Here is a 16498-nt window from a genome sequence, read left to right as displayed (position 1 = left end):
GGAGAGACTCTACAAAATGAAACATGGAACAAGGTGACAAACACAGACGGCGGCACTTCCCAGTTCTGTTTCACCCTCGTCTCCGCCATGAGACAAAAAGGTCATGTTTTATGTTACAGTAAACATTTGCTTTTCCATTGTCATTTAGAGTGGTTGTCATAGCAACAGCCAGGGAGCAGGACTGATTATTGGCTGCTGATTAGTTTTAATAACTCCACTGAAGACGTCGAGCCGACTCAGGTGAACTAAATGACTTGGGACAAAAAACACGATGATGTTAACTGAGACAATTATTTTATTATTTTAATACAAAGTCTGTTTACAAACAAACAATCTTTAGTATCAAACACACGTTACACAGAAATATTAAAATCCTTCCTCCGTGCTGACCTGAGATCAGCCGGAGCGACACTTTGACTACATTCACCGTGAGCTGTTTAATGACCGTTAATATTAAAGACACAAAACAAAACATGAAGAGTTCAGAGCCATCAGTGCTGCGTTCACAGGCTGTGGGAAACTTGGAAATCCAAGTAAGAGTAAAAATAAAATTACAAGAATGAATTCACAAATAAAATTAGAAATTAAAATTACTCATTAGGTCGATTAAATGAGATTAAATAAGATCCCAAAACCAAAATATAAAATATAGAGATACAATATTTGGAAGAAAAAAAAAAGAGAAGCAAATCAACTGTTTTTGGGAAAAAAAAAAAAAGCCAAATTTCTATCAACTGATTAATTGTTGTAATAATTATTTTATTAACTTATTATCTTATATTACTGAATTGTTTGACTTAGTGATCTACGGACACATGGCTGCTTGTTTTTTACTGTGTCTTTACAGGTGTCCCTGAGTGCTCTGATAGGCACCTTTAAATAAAATGCATCATCATTATTGTTATTATTATTATTATTATTAATTGATTAATGTAATCGTTTCAGGTCTAATGAAAAGTGACAGACACTTCCAGCCCTCGCAGTTTTCTATGACATTATGAAATAACACCACACTTTTGAAAAATGTAAATAATGCATTAAAAATTATATTTATAACAACTTAGTTATTATAAAGATTAATAATAAAAACCACTACGCTATGATTGGTTGAGTTTTAATAATTTGGGTCATATTTTTACACAATTTATTAATATTATTTATTTTAAGATTTTTTTATGTATTAAATATTGACGGTTTGGGGGTTTGACATGAAACTATTAACTGACCAAAAAATGAAATTAATCTGTATTTATTTTGATAATCAAATAACCTTTTAATGTCAATTCCAAGTGAAAGAATAAAATAAAATAAAATGACATAGTAGTCTTCTGTTTCAGCTCCTCTCTGTTTCATATTAAATAAATGAATATTTTGGTTACATTTTGGGCTTCAAACTGTTTTTCAGGCAAAAAACAAGAAAACTTTAAAATAAACTTTACAAAGACAATATTGGTCAGATTAATAGAAAATACAAATAACTGTTGGCTGCAGCCTGAAAATGAACTTGGGCTTAAATGTATGTCTGATTTATTTCAATTTAAACAATAAATGCTTTTAACCCAAACTATCTGTGTGACTCTGAACATCACAGACCAGAGAACAAATGAACAAACAGATAAACATTAAAAGGTTTAATGCTGAAACTGTTTCCTGTACAAAGGAAACCTGAGCACAGTGAAACAAACCTGACAAAGAATAAAGAAACACTGACGAATAACACAAGAACACAACAGGAGGAAACAGCAGTGATGGAGGTTTGGATGGTGGACGACTGTTTCAACAGGAAATAAATCACATTAAAGACAAAAAACATCTTTCTGTAACAGTCAGAGCTGGAAACACTTTATTCTATGGATCCATACGACTCAATAATTTCAAAACTATTAAGTTTCCTGGAAGGAATGTTTCAATGTGGAACCTTTTTAACACACAACACAAAGTCTGATGGAAAACCTGCAGTTTTATTTATAATGTTTTCTGTTTACAGCTGTATATAATCCCTAATTATATAACTAACTAAATTAATACAACCTGGACGTGGAGGAGGATGAAAACTGATGGATGTATTAGCTCATTTAAAAGTAACGTAAAAATACTCTGCTGCAGGTAAAAGTCCTGAATTCTATCTATGGTAATAAATCATTTATTAGTTGATATATTTTGTGTTAATAATCTGCAAAGTATCTGAAGCTATCAGATAAATTTAGTGCAGTAAAAAGTAAAATGTTTTCCTCTGAGAGTCGAAGAATAAAGAAGCAAAAACTACGAATACTCCAGTAAAGTAGAAATTTTACTTTAATTCTACTAAATCAATATCTGTCAGCTGCAGGCGTAGTCTTAAAGTAACTCAACATGCACAAATGCATGAAAAATGTGAAAATTTTAGAGTTTTAAAGAATATTTTTCTTTCATTTGTTCCATAAAACATAAAAAGTTCTTTACAGGAGATTATTTGAAAAATATGGAGCCATAAAATAAAGTGTGACAGAAGGGTTTGTTTTGCTTCCGTCGTGTGTCTGATGTGAATTTGGCGGCACTGACAGAAAATTAAAGAACAAAAGCAGACAGAGCTGAAACCTGATTGGCCGTGAGGCGTTCAGGCTCGGCTCTGTGAAGAAATGAACGGACTGAAGACAGTTTACAGTCAGGACTCAAAGAGAGAAAAGAAACCCTTCTGAAAAAAACATCGCTGTCGGATTTCAATCATAAAAATTACAAAAATAAAGCTTCTGTACAAACTTTTGTTTTTTAACAGACTCTTCAGATACAAAAAGGTCCCGACAGGAAAAAACATAAACTCAAACTTTGTTTTTTGCTCTGTTGGTTATAAAAAAGCTGCAGAAACAAAGATAAAGTTGGAGTCCAATACGTCCTGTCCTTTGAGCTCTGGTTTGGTCTCCACCTCAGGCGTTAGTTATGCTCTCCGCAGGGACGTGAGCATGATGATAAAGTTTGGATCTTTTATACACCGAGAAGGTTTCTTCTCACATTCTCCCAAACTGTAGGGGGCAGTGTGTGCACGGTGTTCGGTGTAGAAAATCTACAGATAAATACCCGCCGTGCGCTTGTTAAGGGCCGAACCTGATGCTGTGACGTCACTTTGGCCACACAGACACTCACAATCAATTTTTCTGCACTCACAGTTTATAAATCCAAAAACAGCAGATTTGCATTAAAATATAAAATGTTCTGTCGACTGAAATGAAGAAGTATTCTAGCAGCTGTAGCTAGCTACTGCAAGCTAATGCTAAAGCTAATGCTCTGTAGTTAGACTGTCCTGTTTACACTTTGGCAGCGGTGGAAGAAATAATCAGACCTTCTTCTGCTTAACTCAAAATAATACTACCAAAGAGCTGAAATACTCAAGAGGAGGAATTCTTGCAATGCTAATAATACTAAACAGATGGAGCGTGACACCTGGTGAGACACCTGCTGAGCTGCAGCTCACTGTAAGACACCAATTAACTACATAACGGATTGTTTTTAGTGACCTGTCGCTGTTTTTTCAGCGGGGATAGTGCTATGAAGAGTGGCTGTTTTTCATATGTGGATTGTGCCCTCAAAACCATCTGCATCGCCTCACCGTCGGCCAATCAGTACGTACATTCTGCACCTGAGTGAGAGGAGATAACTCTATGCACAAGCAGGCAGCTGTAGTCTGTAATCATCATTTAAAAAGGGAAACAAGAAGACCGCAGACCATATGAGCAGAGGAAATCTCCCCTCGTCACTAGGCTAATTTATACAATGTAAAATGCCATAGGCTTGTGCTAATAACGTTAGCATGTTGTATTTTTTTGGAAAACGTGTTTAGTATAAGACAGTTGTTTTGTCAGTGAACCTTGTGAGCTGTAACAGAGCTGAATTATGTTCCGTTACCTTTGTTACATGTTGCTGTTGTTCCTGGATTTATATGAGAAGAGGAAAAGTCTGCTAGCTGCTAGGCTAATTTATACAATGTAAAATGCCATAGGCTTGTGCTAATAACGTTAGCATGTTGTATTTGTGGGGAAAATGTGTCCAGATAAAGACAAGTGTTTGTCTGTGAATGCTGCGAGTTATAGTGAAGCTGATTTGTGTTTGACACTGTCTCTATTAAGCCATGTTTAACGTGTGTTTAATGTGTGTTTAATGTGTGTTTAATATGTGTTTAATGTGTGTTTAATGTGCGTTTAATGTGTGTGTAATGTGTGTTTTAGGTGTTTTGAATCAACTAAACTTTACAGCACTTCACAGTGGTTGCTGTAGTACTTCTTAAAGTATCTTTATCATGTCTTTATTATAACTTTTCTATCAGTACTTCACCTTATCTTTACTTGCTCTTCACAGGTTTATTTTTGCTACAAAAAAACCCCAAATTCTTTGTAAGTGAAAACCTGCTTCTGATTCTGATAGTAGAGTTTGTTCTTGCGAGTCCTCGAACATGGACATTTTTTAAAATACCCATCCCTATCAGAGACGCAGGATGCCTGCGTTAACACACGACATTAGATTACGTTCGCCGGCTACAGCTGATAAAATACGGTGTTAACTTCTGATCCAGTATTTAAAAAATGACCTAATATTTATGTTAATCTGCCGTCGCCATTACTGTAAACTGTGTTTGTGCTGTTGGGTCGACTGAAGGTCTGTGAGTGAGTCTGTTCATGATACAGTCGATTGATTTATTGATCATGTAGGAACTTTGATTTGTTTTTCTGCTGTTTATGAACCATTTTACTTCCTTAAGTTAGTTAGTTAATTAGTCTTGATCCTGAAGTCAGGAAACAGCTAACCAGCATGTGGTAACTATGGCAACAGAGCTCTATGTGGCAGCTGATTGGCTACTGAAGACGTCACAAACCTGCCGCAAACTGTTCAGACATTCATGTCTCAGTGTGACGACAGAAAACCAAACGTTCTGTTGGTTCCATCTGACCGTCTGCAGAGTCTCAGTCTGAACAGCCAATCAGAAGCTGCTCACCTTCATGTGTCTGCAGAGTCTCAGTCTGAACAGCCAATCAGAAGCTGCTCTCCTTCATGTGTCTGCAGAGTCTTGGTCTGAACAGCCAATCAGAAGCTGGTCTCGTTCATGTGTGGTTTGGGGCTGGTGGGTGGGCCGGCGGCGGCGGCGGGGCTCTCCGGACTCGCCGGGCTCTCAGGGGACACTGGGACGTCAGCAGGAGGCATAGCAGCGCCTCGGCGGGGTGAAGCAGGCGCCTGAGAACGAGTTGGGCTCACAGCTGCGGGGGTGGGGCTTGTTGGGGGAGTGGGCGTGGCCCTGTGGTGTGACGAAGATGACGATGCTGATGACAGGGATGAAGGCGTTCCTGGGGAGTGGCGTGAACCAGGCGACACAGAGAAGGTGGTGGGGGTCCTGTGGCCGAATCTGGCCTCTAACTCGGTGCACACCGCTAAGCTCCGCCTGGCGCTCTCCGGCCCTGCTGGAACCCCAAACCCAGAGCCTGCCGCCGCCTCTGAACCTTTGGCGCGCTCCTGGCAGCGCTCCACAAAGCTCCCCCTGCGCACAGACCCCCACTCCCTGTCCCGGTCCTGGTGTCTGGAGGGCCGCGGGCTGGCGTTATGGTTGGAGGTGGAGTTGTGGGAGTAGGCCGGGATGGCGAGGCTCTGCGGCCCGGAGTGGGCGGGGTCACGGATAGGTTTGGTGAGGGGCACGGGGGGCGGAGGCTGCCGGGGGAGGCTGCCGCAAAGTGAAGCTGACGAACCCGAAGCTCCAGCTCCTCGTCCTCCTCCTGCAGAGTGCAGCCGCTCCGTTCTGAGGACGTCACTGAGCTGAGAGTGGAGGCTGCGGGGACAGGAAGTCACGTGACACAACAGCAACAACAACACGAGCTGAGTATGAATGTAAGTGCAGACGTGTACCTGCAGGTGGAGGCTCTCGGCGTGCTGTCAGGCGTTCTGGTCAGAGCCAGGTCACACTGGTCCAACAGCTCCAGCAGCTCCTCCTCTGTTGGCCCGCCCAGCGCTGTGAGACAACCAATGAGAGCCACATCACTCACTGACCAATCACAGAGCTCACAGCAGTCACATGTTGTTCTTTAACACTAAAGCTATGTGATCTTCTGTGTCGACATCAGAGAGCGATAAAGTTGTGTCTGTTGAACAGTCTCACCTCTGATGTCGACCTTGCCAGCGATCTCCATGGCGGTCGTCAGGTCCCACATCTGGATGCTGCCGTTGCCGTGGCCGCTGAACAGGTAGCGACGGGGCCGAGAGCCGATGCGACTCGAGCCCTCGCACTCGTGGACCATGAAGGCTGTGATGGAGGTGCTGTCCACCGAACGCACCTCACACACTCTGACACACACACACACACACACACACACACACACACACCCCTTCATCAGTGTCCAGTCACATCTCTGTTCTCGTCGTGGCTCCAGTCTGCGACTTCTTTTGTCTCGTTAATTTCTCTGTAGACATTTTTCAGAACATTTAAATGAAAGACCGTGCACACACTCACACACTCACTCACCTCTTCCCGTTGGACGACAGCCTGACGTAGAGTTTATCGGTGTCCGGTACAACTCTCTGGATGAAGACCTGCTGGTCGTCTCTCTCTCCATACGGACCTGAAACCACAAACACACAGTTACCTCCTCACCCTACTGTGACCTCTGACCCCACCTAAACAATCCTTATCTAAAGCCATTATTACACAGCGATCGTGCTACAGAGCTGCTATCAAGTCCCTTCTTTCTGACGCCTTTGCATTTTTACACAGAACCAAACGATGTGGCGTCATGCCGCTCCAGTGTGTGATTTCAGACAACATCCCAACATCTCTGAAGCAAAAGAAGCGGCGTGACGGAGCTGACGTTTAATACAACACAGGGCTGGGGGATACGGCTTAAAAATAATATTGTAATATTTTTAGGCTACATCGCTCTAAAGTATTATGGACTACTAAAAAACAAAATTTATTCAGTGTGAGCTGGAAACAAACAAACAGGTCTCCATGGTGCTCCATGGTCGCAAAATATGACTCAATGGTCGCGGTCTGGAGCCCTGCAGGTACAAAGACACACACGTCCTCTGCTCACACTATCGTCGATCTCATAAGTTATACTGTTACTGTGGTGCCATTAAATGTGAGGATTTATTCACTGTAAGCTGGAAACAAACAAACAGCTCTCCAGTTCATATAGTGATAATATCTGCAAGTCGCACTGGTGCTCCATGGTCACAAAATGGGACTAAACAGTCTGAGGACAAATTAGATAATTAAGTTTTAAAAAGCAAAACTCATCACTCTTTTTGCACATTTTACGACGATACTTTGGATAAAGCTTTGACCTTTAACCCCGTGTCTGTGTGTGGTTGTGTCTGTGTGTTACCTATCTCTGTCCCGGCGCTGCAGCCTCCGTGTCCGTCCACGTCGTCCAGGCTGAGGATCTTGAAGGAGGTGAGCGGCGTTGATCCTGGCTGGGTGGAGATCATCCCTCTGAAGCGAGTCACCGTCCACGTCCGTACGTGGTTGTTGTCGGCACAAACTGACAGATGATAGGCAGACGTGGACAATTTTAGAAACAAAGAAACCAGCAATGTGAAGAAGAACCTGGACTGAGCGACGAGGGGACAAATGGGTGGTTCAGTATGTGGAGGTAAACCCAGGTGTCTCTCAGACTCGTACCTGAGATGAGGTGCTTCTCAGAGAGCATGATCTTGGTGACGGGGCTGCGGTGGACAGAGAAGGTCTGGAAGAGCTGCGGCCCCGAGCCGACCGTCTCTGGATGCTGAACGATGACTCGAACCGTCCCGGAGCTGGTCCCGTACGCGATCTCGATCCAGTTCCCGCTGTCACCTGATCACATGACCAGCAGCAGCAGTATTAGTACAGGTTGTATCAGTGGTACATTAAAGGAGCAGCAGTATTTTGAGCGTACTAGTTTTGGGCGTGAGGTAGACACTGAGGGCGGTGATGGCGTCTTCTGTCGGGTCTCTGTACAGCTCCGTCACCAGCAGGTCGTTATCCTTCATCCTGAGAGGAAACTTCTGCACATCTGACAAACAAACAAACAAACAAACAATCATCACGACCTCTGTTCAATCACATCTTTATTGGTTCGTACACAGAGAACCAACAGGAGAGTCGGGACTCACCTATGTAATAGATGGAGCCGTTGTTGCAGCCCAGGATGAGGAAGGAGCCGGCGGTGTCGTAGCTGCTGATGGGAACAACGTCCTGATTCTGCACACGGAGGACGGAGAACATCACACGACAACAGTGAGTACAAAAAAAATGGAAGCTGTTGATTTTTGTTGTTCAATTTATAAACAACAAAGATATGATGGGTTATAGAGTGATTTGACTCCAACAGAACTGACACCACTGACGTCATGTCCTTTCCTTCTTTCATAGTTTCATGAAATGACGTGAGTTAGATGGCGTGCAGCCTGCGCTCTTTGATCACCCACCTGCCAGTGTTTGGTGACAGCGTTCCAAACGCCGACCTTCCCCGTGTGGCTGGTGGCGATCAGCTGATTACCAACGAAGAAGAGGGCCTCCACCGGCACGTTCAGGCTGAAGACGCCTGCGGGAACACAGACATGATGTCAGACACAACATAATTCTGTGCTACTGGAACAGTATTAAGATCCTGAAACATTCACGACTGTGCAGAAACTCGCACCGATTTCGTTCCCGTTGCCGTCTGGGCAGATGGCCCACAGGATGATCTCCGTCCCCGAGGCAACAGCCACCATCTTGTCGTTGTCTCCCAGCGAGCCGGCCATCACCTTGGCGTTGAGTGCCACTCTGTCGATCACCCAGTCCAGACGGGGAGAGGTGAAGACCTGCTGCCACCCAGTGGACTCCTTCACCCTGAGAACGAGACAAGGAGAGACCGTCGGGGTTTAAGGTCCAAATCTGAGTCTTCTAATACTGGATATTGATCCTGATCCAATACTTTGATTAAATATAGATCTGACACACTGAAAAAGCAGCATCTGAATGTGACACGTCTTGTTTTTCACAAGCTTCTGAAGGTCCTGATTCAAAACTATGAAGCTGATCAACTGAAATTACGGAAAGTTTAATTGGAAGAATCCGACTCCTGAAAATGACTGAATAAATACAACATGCTAACGTTATTAGCACAAGCCTATGGCATTTTACATTGTATAAATTAGCCTAGCAGCTTGCAGAGATTGCCTCTGCTCATATGAAGCCAGGATAAATCACACACAAGACTTAAAATGCTATTTTAGTGGAGGCTTTATTGTCTTCACAATTTATTGTTTCTTATCTGTGAAATTAAAGTAAATCAAAGCTTTGTTTCCACTGAGGGAAATGGTTTCAGCTTAATAGACAGGAGGTCTGTGTCGCTGCCACTTAACGTTACATTTCTGGGGAGGTGCGCATCAGGCTACGGCGAAGGCTCTACGTAGACGTGTAGCCTACGCCATAGCCCGATGGCTGCACACTGACAGGCTGAGATATTAAATCCCGAATACAGTTTCTCTCTGAAATTTAACTCTATGGTCGTGTTGGTGCTGTAATATCATTTGAACAGGATCTTTTGTGAGTGTTTGTGTAGTAAACAATCCTGATGACGAAGTATTTACCTGTAGCAGACGACAAACTGTGCGTAGGCCACAGCAATCCAGTTGTGATGACCACAGATGATCCGAACCATGCCGGTGTCTGATAACTGACCTACACACACACACACACACACACACATTAGAAAACTCTGTACTGTTAAAATCCTTCCTTAAAATTTGCCCAGATGTTGCAGGGATGTTCTGTACCTCCAGGCGTCCTCTCCTCGGTGCTCGCTCTGCCCAGTATCCCAGAGTTCCCCAGGTTGGGGGGCATCGTGTTGCTGCGTCTGACCGGCGCTCTCTCTGCCGGCGCAACTCGGCCCGCCATGAACTGCGACCCCGCCACGCTGTGACGGTTACGGCGCTTCGCTGGATACACTGCGACGAATCAGACAGGAAGTGAGGACACAAGAAGGTGAAACAGACAAAAAAACTGCGTCTCAATTCAGAGGGCGGACCCTTAAATTGTTTGTTTGTCCGTAATTGCTTAAATAAGTCGGACCTACGTTACCATGGAAACTTAATCAGGGTTTCTGCAGGGCTCATTTAATTTTTTCACCATCATTAGTCTGAAGAATGATATTGAAAACCAGCCGGAACGATACGGATTATTTTATTATTTTATTATTAAGGAAAAACAGAAATAAATAAACCATAAATTAACAAAAAGAATTTAAAATTTAAAAAGAAATAAAAAACAAGTTCAAAAATGAATAAATATATTTAAAAATAACCAAAAATAAATTAGAGAAAAATTAAAAAGCAAAGTAAACAAAAAGGGAAACAAACAAAGGGAAATAAATAAAGAAGCAAATTAAAATAGAAATATTAATTTGTGTTTTTTTTCCCAGTTAATTCATGTCTATTTATTTCTAATATCATATCGGTACATTTTATGGTATACTAATTTCTAAAAGGTATAATTTATTTATTTATGTTTGATTTGAGCAGATATATTTCTGTATATGTTTACATGAATCCCGTCTCGTGAGGACGAGATGTGCCGTGATGTCAGCGTGGTTTACCTGGTGGAGGCAGGTAGCCGTTAAACAGCACGTTTCCACAGGACGATCGATCCAGTTCATCACACAGCTGCAGCTTACGCACTGTCAACAAAACACAGTTTTTTTTCATCAGTTTCAACAGTTATGGATTAAATGTAACACGGTGAGGATGTTACAGAAGCATTACTTTTTTAATACAGCCATGGCCAAAAGTTTTGAGAATTACACTAGTATTGGTTTTTACAAAGTTTGCTGCTTCAGTGTTTTTAGATCTTTTTGTCAGATGTTACTATAATATACTGAAGTATAATTACAAGCATTTCATAAGGGTCAAAGGCTTTTATTGACAATTACAGTAAGTTTATGCAAAGAGTCAATATTTGCAATGTTTACCCTTCTTTTTCAAGACCTCTGCAATTCGCCCTGGCATGCTGTCAATTAACTTCTGGGCCACATCCTGACTGATGGTAGCCCATTCTTGCATAATCAATGCTTGGAGTTTGTCAGAATTTGTGGGTTTTTGTTTGTCCACCCGCCTCTTGAGGACTGACCACAAGTTCTCAATGGGATTAAGGTCTGGGGAGTTTCCTGGCCATGGACCCAAAATTTCGATGTTTTGTTCCCCGAGCCACGTAGTTATCACTTTTGCCTTATGGCAAGGCACTCCATCATGCTGGAAAAGGCATTGTTCGTCACCAAACTGTTCTTGGATGGTTGGGAGAAGTTGCTCTCGGAGGATGTTTTGGTACCATTCTTTATTCATGGCTGTGTTCTTAGGCAAAATTGTGAGTGAGCCCAGTCCCTTGGCTGAAAAGCAACCCCACACATGGATGGTCTCAGGATGCTTTACTGTTGGCATGACACAGGACTGATGGTAGCACTCACCTTTTCTTCTCCGGACAAGCTTTTTTCCAGAAGCCCCAAACAATCGGAAGGGGATTCATCAGAGAAAATGACTTTACCCCAGTCCTCAGCAGTCCAATCCCTGTACTTTTTGCAGAATATCAGTCTGTCCCTGATGTTTTTCCTGGAGAGAAGTGGCTTTTTTGCTGCCCTTCTTGACACCAGGCCATCCTCCAAAAGTCTTCGCCTCACTGTGCGTGCAGATGCACTCACACCTGCCTGCTGCCATTCCTGAGCAAGCTCTGCACTGGTAGTGCCCCGATCCCGCAGCTGAATCAACTTTAGGAGACGGTCCTGGCGTTTGCTGGACTTTCTTGGGCGCCCTGAAGCATTCTTCACAACAATTGAACCTCTCTTCTTGAAGTTCTTGATGATCCGATAAATGGTTGATTTAGGTGCAATCTTAGTATCAGCAATATCCTTGCCTGTAAAGCCCTTTTTGTACAAAGCAATGATGGCTGCACGTGTTTCCTTGCAGGTAACCATGGTTAACAGAGGAAGAACAATGATTTCAAGCACCACCCTCTTTTAAAGCTTCCAGTCTGTTATTCTAACTCAATCAGCATGACAAAGTGATCTCCACCTTGTCCTCATCAGCACTCTCACCTGTGTTAACAAGAGAATCACTGACATGATGTCAGCTGGTCCTTCTGTGGCAGGACTGAAATGCATTGGAAATGTTTTTGGGGGGATTAAGTTCATTTTCATGGCAAAGAGGGACTTTGCAATTAATTGCAATTCATCTGATCACTCTTCATAACATTCTGGAGTACATGCAAATTGCCATCATAAAAAATGAGGCAGTAGACTTTATGAAAATTAATATTTGTGTGATTCTCAAAACTTTTGGCCACGGCTGTACTATTATCCCGAGATGATAAAAGTCTTTTTCTTGTGATCACAGGTTCATTTATGACGATTCTCAAGAAAAAAAAAAAGACTGATTTCTGAGATAATGAGATGTTATCATGCAGCAACAACTTTTGTTTTCTTAACTCACATCTCCTCAGTGTGTCTCAGTGTGTCTCAGTGTGTCTCAGTATGTCTCATTGTGTCTCAGTGTGACTCAGTGTGTCTTAGTGTGTCTCAGTGTGTCTCAGTATGTCTCATTGTGTCTCAGTGTGTCTCAGTGTGTCTTAGTGTGTCTCAGTATGTCTCATTGTGTCTCAGTGTGTCTCAGTGTGTCTCAGTGTGACTCATTGTGACTCAGTATGTCTCATTGTGTCTCAGTGTGTCTCAGTGTGACTCAGTGTGTCTCAGTGTGTCTCAGTGTGTCTCAGTGTGACTCATTGTGACTCAGTATGTCTCATTGTGTCTCAGTGTGTCTCAGTGTGACTCAGTGTGTCTCAGTGTGTCTCAGTGTGTCTCAGTGTGACTCATTGTGACTCAGTGTGTCTCATTGTGACTCAGTGTGTCTCACCCAGCGGTGTGATGCCGTAGAACTCGGCCTCGTGCATGAGCATGTGCACGTTGATGGAGCGGGGGTACAGCTCTTTGGTCCGCAGGAAGTTGAGGATGGTGGCAAACAGAGAGGGGTCCCTGTCGATGAAGATCTATGGCGAGAGAGGAGGGACATGATGACAATGTTAGGGTCTGATCACAGCACTGAACCAACAGATAAATCATCGCAGAGAGTCACAGTCGCAGACAGTCGCAGTACTCACAGCTCCAGTTTCATCCTTCAGAGTCGAGATCCTCCCGCTCAGAAGACTGAAACACAAAACACAAACCAGCCGCAGCTTCATTTAATAAAGCTGTGTGTCATTATCTTGACAACATTAAACTCCAGGTAAAAATACCACAAAAATAAAATAAGCAACTTCTTATTCAACACAGAATTCCTTCATCAAACTAACTGTCACACTGCTCGAGATCTGTCGTTTAAACTAAAGATCTTGAGTTTAACTTCTGTGTAAGTGCAGTTATTTTTATGCAGACCCATCTTTGTCATTTAGGATCTTAATTTACATTTTAATTCACAGCTGTGTTTGCTAGTTGTCAGGGCAACATAAAAAAATTTCATTAAAAAAAGTTTAACATGGAGTTTGGTGGTGAACATGGCTCAGGGCTGGCTGTACCAGCAGGGCTTCACATTCAGTTTATTCAGTCACTGATTGAGCACTGTGTGACGTCCAGTAAAGACATCCTGTTATTGTTGAAAATAATTCCACCAAAGCCCCGTTACTCATCTTATTCATACGATATCTTCATTTAAATAACAATTCACCGTTGTGATTTCCACTAGGGTTGGCAGTGTGAGTGTGTGTGTTTTGTTACTGACCTTGAGAAAAAGGAGTCAGGGACCCACGTCAGCGTCTGTCGGGAGGTGCTGAACCTGCAAACAAACATGACATTGTTAACTGTCCGTCTTCGTCTACAGAGTTTTCATATCCTCGTTATTGTTTTTATTATTTTGTTTAAATCTTAACCTTGAGCATCTAAAGGAGTAAAATGCAACATTCACATTAATGCAGCAGATATATTAACACAAAACATCTGATATAATAACAGGAAAACACTGAGGGAACATTTTACTGCACAATTAATACTCTGACTTAAGTAAAGTTTTGAAAGCAGCACTGTTACTTGTAGTGGAGTATTTTTACTTCAGTAAAGGGTCTGAATACTTCTTCCACCACAGGTCAGAAAGATAAACAGACACCTGACCTCCTAAACATCTGTCTGTTCTCACTGAACCACATCTGGCTTTAAAAACACGCAACAGCTAAAGAAGCTTAATCCTGTTGGTGTATTGTTGATCCACTACTTGGCCTGATGCTAACCCTGGTTCCATTATCGGACACGGTACTTCACACAAACTCTTCCACGCTAAAGTTACTTTACACACCGTTTAATTATCACCAGTAATCTAAAGTTATAAATCACTTGTTAGTGCGTATTTACCACAGAACACAGTGAGCTAACTTCACGTTGTTGCGCCTGAACTCGACGTTTGTTTACCCTGCTTCCATTATCGGACACCGCGCTTACTCTTCATTGTGACTCCAATTTGGGTTAACGTTACTCTGTCTGCGACAACGTAACTTAACTGTCTAACATGAGCTTGTGTTGACCAAGGAATACTAAGATAATAGTATTTACACGTTAGCATTAGCTAACTATATCTGTGTAGTAAATCACAATGAGTTGACGCTCACATGACGTCAGATTTGGGCTTTAACTAGACTACAGTGGAGTTTGTTTGATTAATGAAAGGTTAATTAAATAGTCTTCCAACTGTTTAATGCTTTGTGATGATTTTAACTCATTAAAATCGTTGTTAACCCGGTGCTGCTCCCCTTTATCCCCGGAGCTAGCCGAGGTTAGCCGACACTCCCCAAACACCACCCGGTGCCTCACCTCTTTCCCCCGACGTTCAGGTGGATGATGTCTCCGCTCCTCGGCGTGTTAGACATCATCTACAGGCTCCTTAAAAACACACACTAACGATACTTTTAAATTTAGTCCATTTTTTTAGCTAACATCAGTTTCCGCTCTTGTTTTCATCCCAACTTCCTGTCTAGCAGTGAGGCGGAGGGTGAGAGGGGAAACGCGGAAGTGGAATTCTGGATCGCGGGGAAGAGATAACAGACGGACCGGAGTCACCGGAACCGGAACTGGACTGCAAGTTTTATTTTAGAGGGATTATTTGATTTTATTGAGACTAATTTTCGCCAAGACAAGAAATAATAAATACAGAAAATTTAATAAAATTAAAGTGATAAAAAGATAATTTACAATACAACTATTATTAATTATGATTACAGTATAATTCACAATCTTGTTTTGTTTTTTGATCTCTGTAATTTTGTGTAAATTTATTCTGCTTTTGGATGAATTGTAAATTGTGTTTTGAAAGATGTTTTTGTAGAATGTGAATTTTTGATTTCCTAAAAAATAAATTTAAAAAAATTATATAAAAAATAAATAAACAAAAAACACAGTTGACTTGTATTTTATTATTTATTTTTGTTTCATTTAAATACTAATAAGCATACATTAATCAGTGCAATATCATCATACTGTTTATAACATATAAAACAGAATACCTGAACATTTTTCAATATAATGAAACATATCTGCAGTTCAATATGAACACATTCAGTGCTGCATCAGGATCAAAACCAGGGTCTGAAATTAATGTTTCTTTCTGCCTGCAGCCTCATCTCATTTGAAATCTATGTCCTTAATAAAGGGACAACATTTAAATAAGCTAAACTTCATTTAACGTAACGTAAATATTGCAAATAAAATGTTAAATATATCAACATAGAGAAAAATACATTTCAGTGTTTTAACTATGACATGGCTTTCAGGGGAGCAGCATTTATCAGGGGTGACACTTTAAATATGAGATCTACTACACTACATATAATTCATACAGACCACTCACCGACACCTCTCTGCCTTGAGCTTCACACTGGCTGCACACACACATCCTTCAGGTGAAACAGACACTTGAGGTAGTGAAGTTAATGCGTGAGCTAGTAAAGATAATACAGTGAACAGTTGATACAGTAAAATGTGTGTGTAGGTGTCCTTTTATTGAGGGTAACTGGTTGGAGCTCAGTGAACTTCGACTGTCGGTCAGAATGATTAAGGCCCAGTAGTGTTGTTCTCATTCAGCAGTTCAGTTGCAAGTGTCCTTCAAATGTGTAGCTCGATGCAGTCATACGCTGACCTTAATAAACACGTGTCTCTGTTGAGCCTTTTCACCATCAGCATGATGATTTTACCGCCACTGCCAACAGTCTACTTGCATCTGGCTGGAGGCAGGTGTTAATTTCATTCCCTGCACAAAATTAAGAATCAGGTCCAGCTGCCTGAGGACAATGTTGACACTGTACGTTCATGCAAACCACAGAGACATTACATTTGTGTGTTTCAAATGTGTCATATCAACATTTTAACAAAAAAACAAAACAGGGTGTTATTTAAGGACCAGTCAGTGTTTCCTGCTGGGATAGTGCCACGGATATTTAAGGCCATAACTCGACCTTTTCAAAACCATAACCAAGTGTTTTTTGTGCCTAAATCTAATCACA

General features: G+C 41.9%; 1 protein-coding gene across 1 annotated transcript; it reads right to left on the bottom strand.

Moving 5' to 3' along the window:
* Window positions 1-272: 272 nt before the first annotated feature.
* Window positions 273-14998, bottom strand: shkbp1 (SH3KBP1 binding protein 1). The gene is made up of 17 exons (XM_033630524.2): window positions 14814-14998; window positions 13735-13788; window positions 13118-13163; window positions 12874-13006; window positions 10572-10652; window positions 9754-9924; window positions 9568-9658; window positions 8634-8824; window positions 8419-8534; window positions 8104-8191; window positions 7887-8003; window positions 7634-7804; window positions 7338-7493; window positions 6476-6572; window positions 6113-6297; window positions 5863-5965; window positions 273-5785 (listed from the first exon to the last, which is right to left on the bottom strand). Exons 1-17 carry the CDS (start codon window positions 14870-14872, stop codon window positions 5053-5055), a joined length of 2592 nt encoding a protein of 863 aa, XP_033486415.2. The 5' UTR covers window positions 14873-14998; the 3' UTR covers window positions 273-5052.
* Between the last annotated feature and the right edge of the window lie 1500 nt (window positions 14999-16498).

The sequence above is a fragment of the Epinephelus lanceolatus genome, chromosome 4 (genome assembly GCF_041903045.1).
Source record: "Epinephelus lanceolatus isolate andai-2023 chromosome 4, ASM4190304v1, whole genome shotgun sequence".
Lineage (NCBI taxonomy): Eukaryota > Metazoa > Chordata > Actinopteri > Perciformes > Serranidae > Epinephelus > Epinephelus lanceolatus.
Note: the sequence above shows the minus strand (reverse complement) of the source record. Positions and strands in the feature narration are given on the sequence as shown.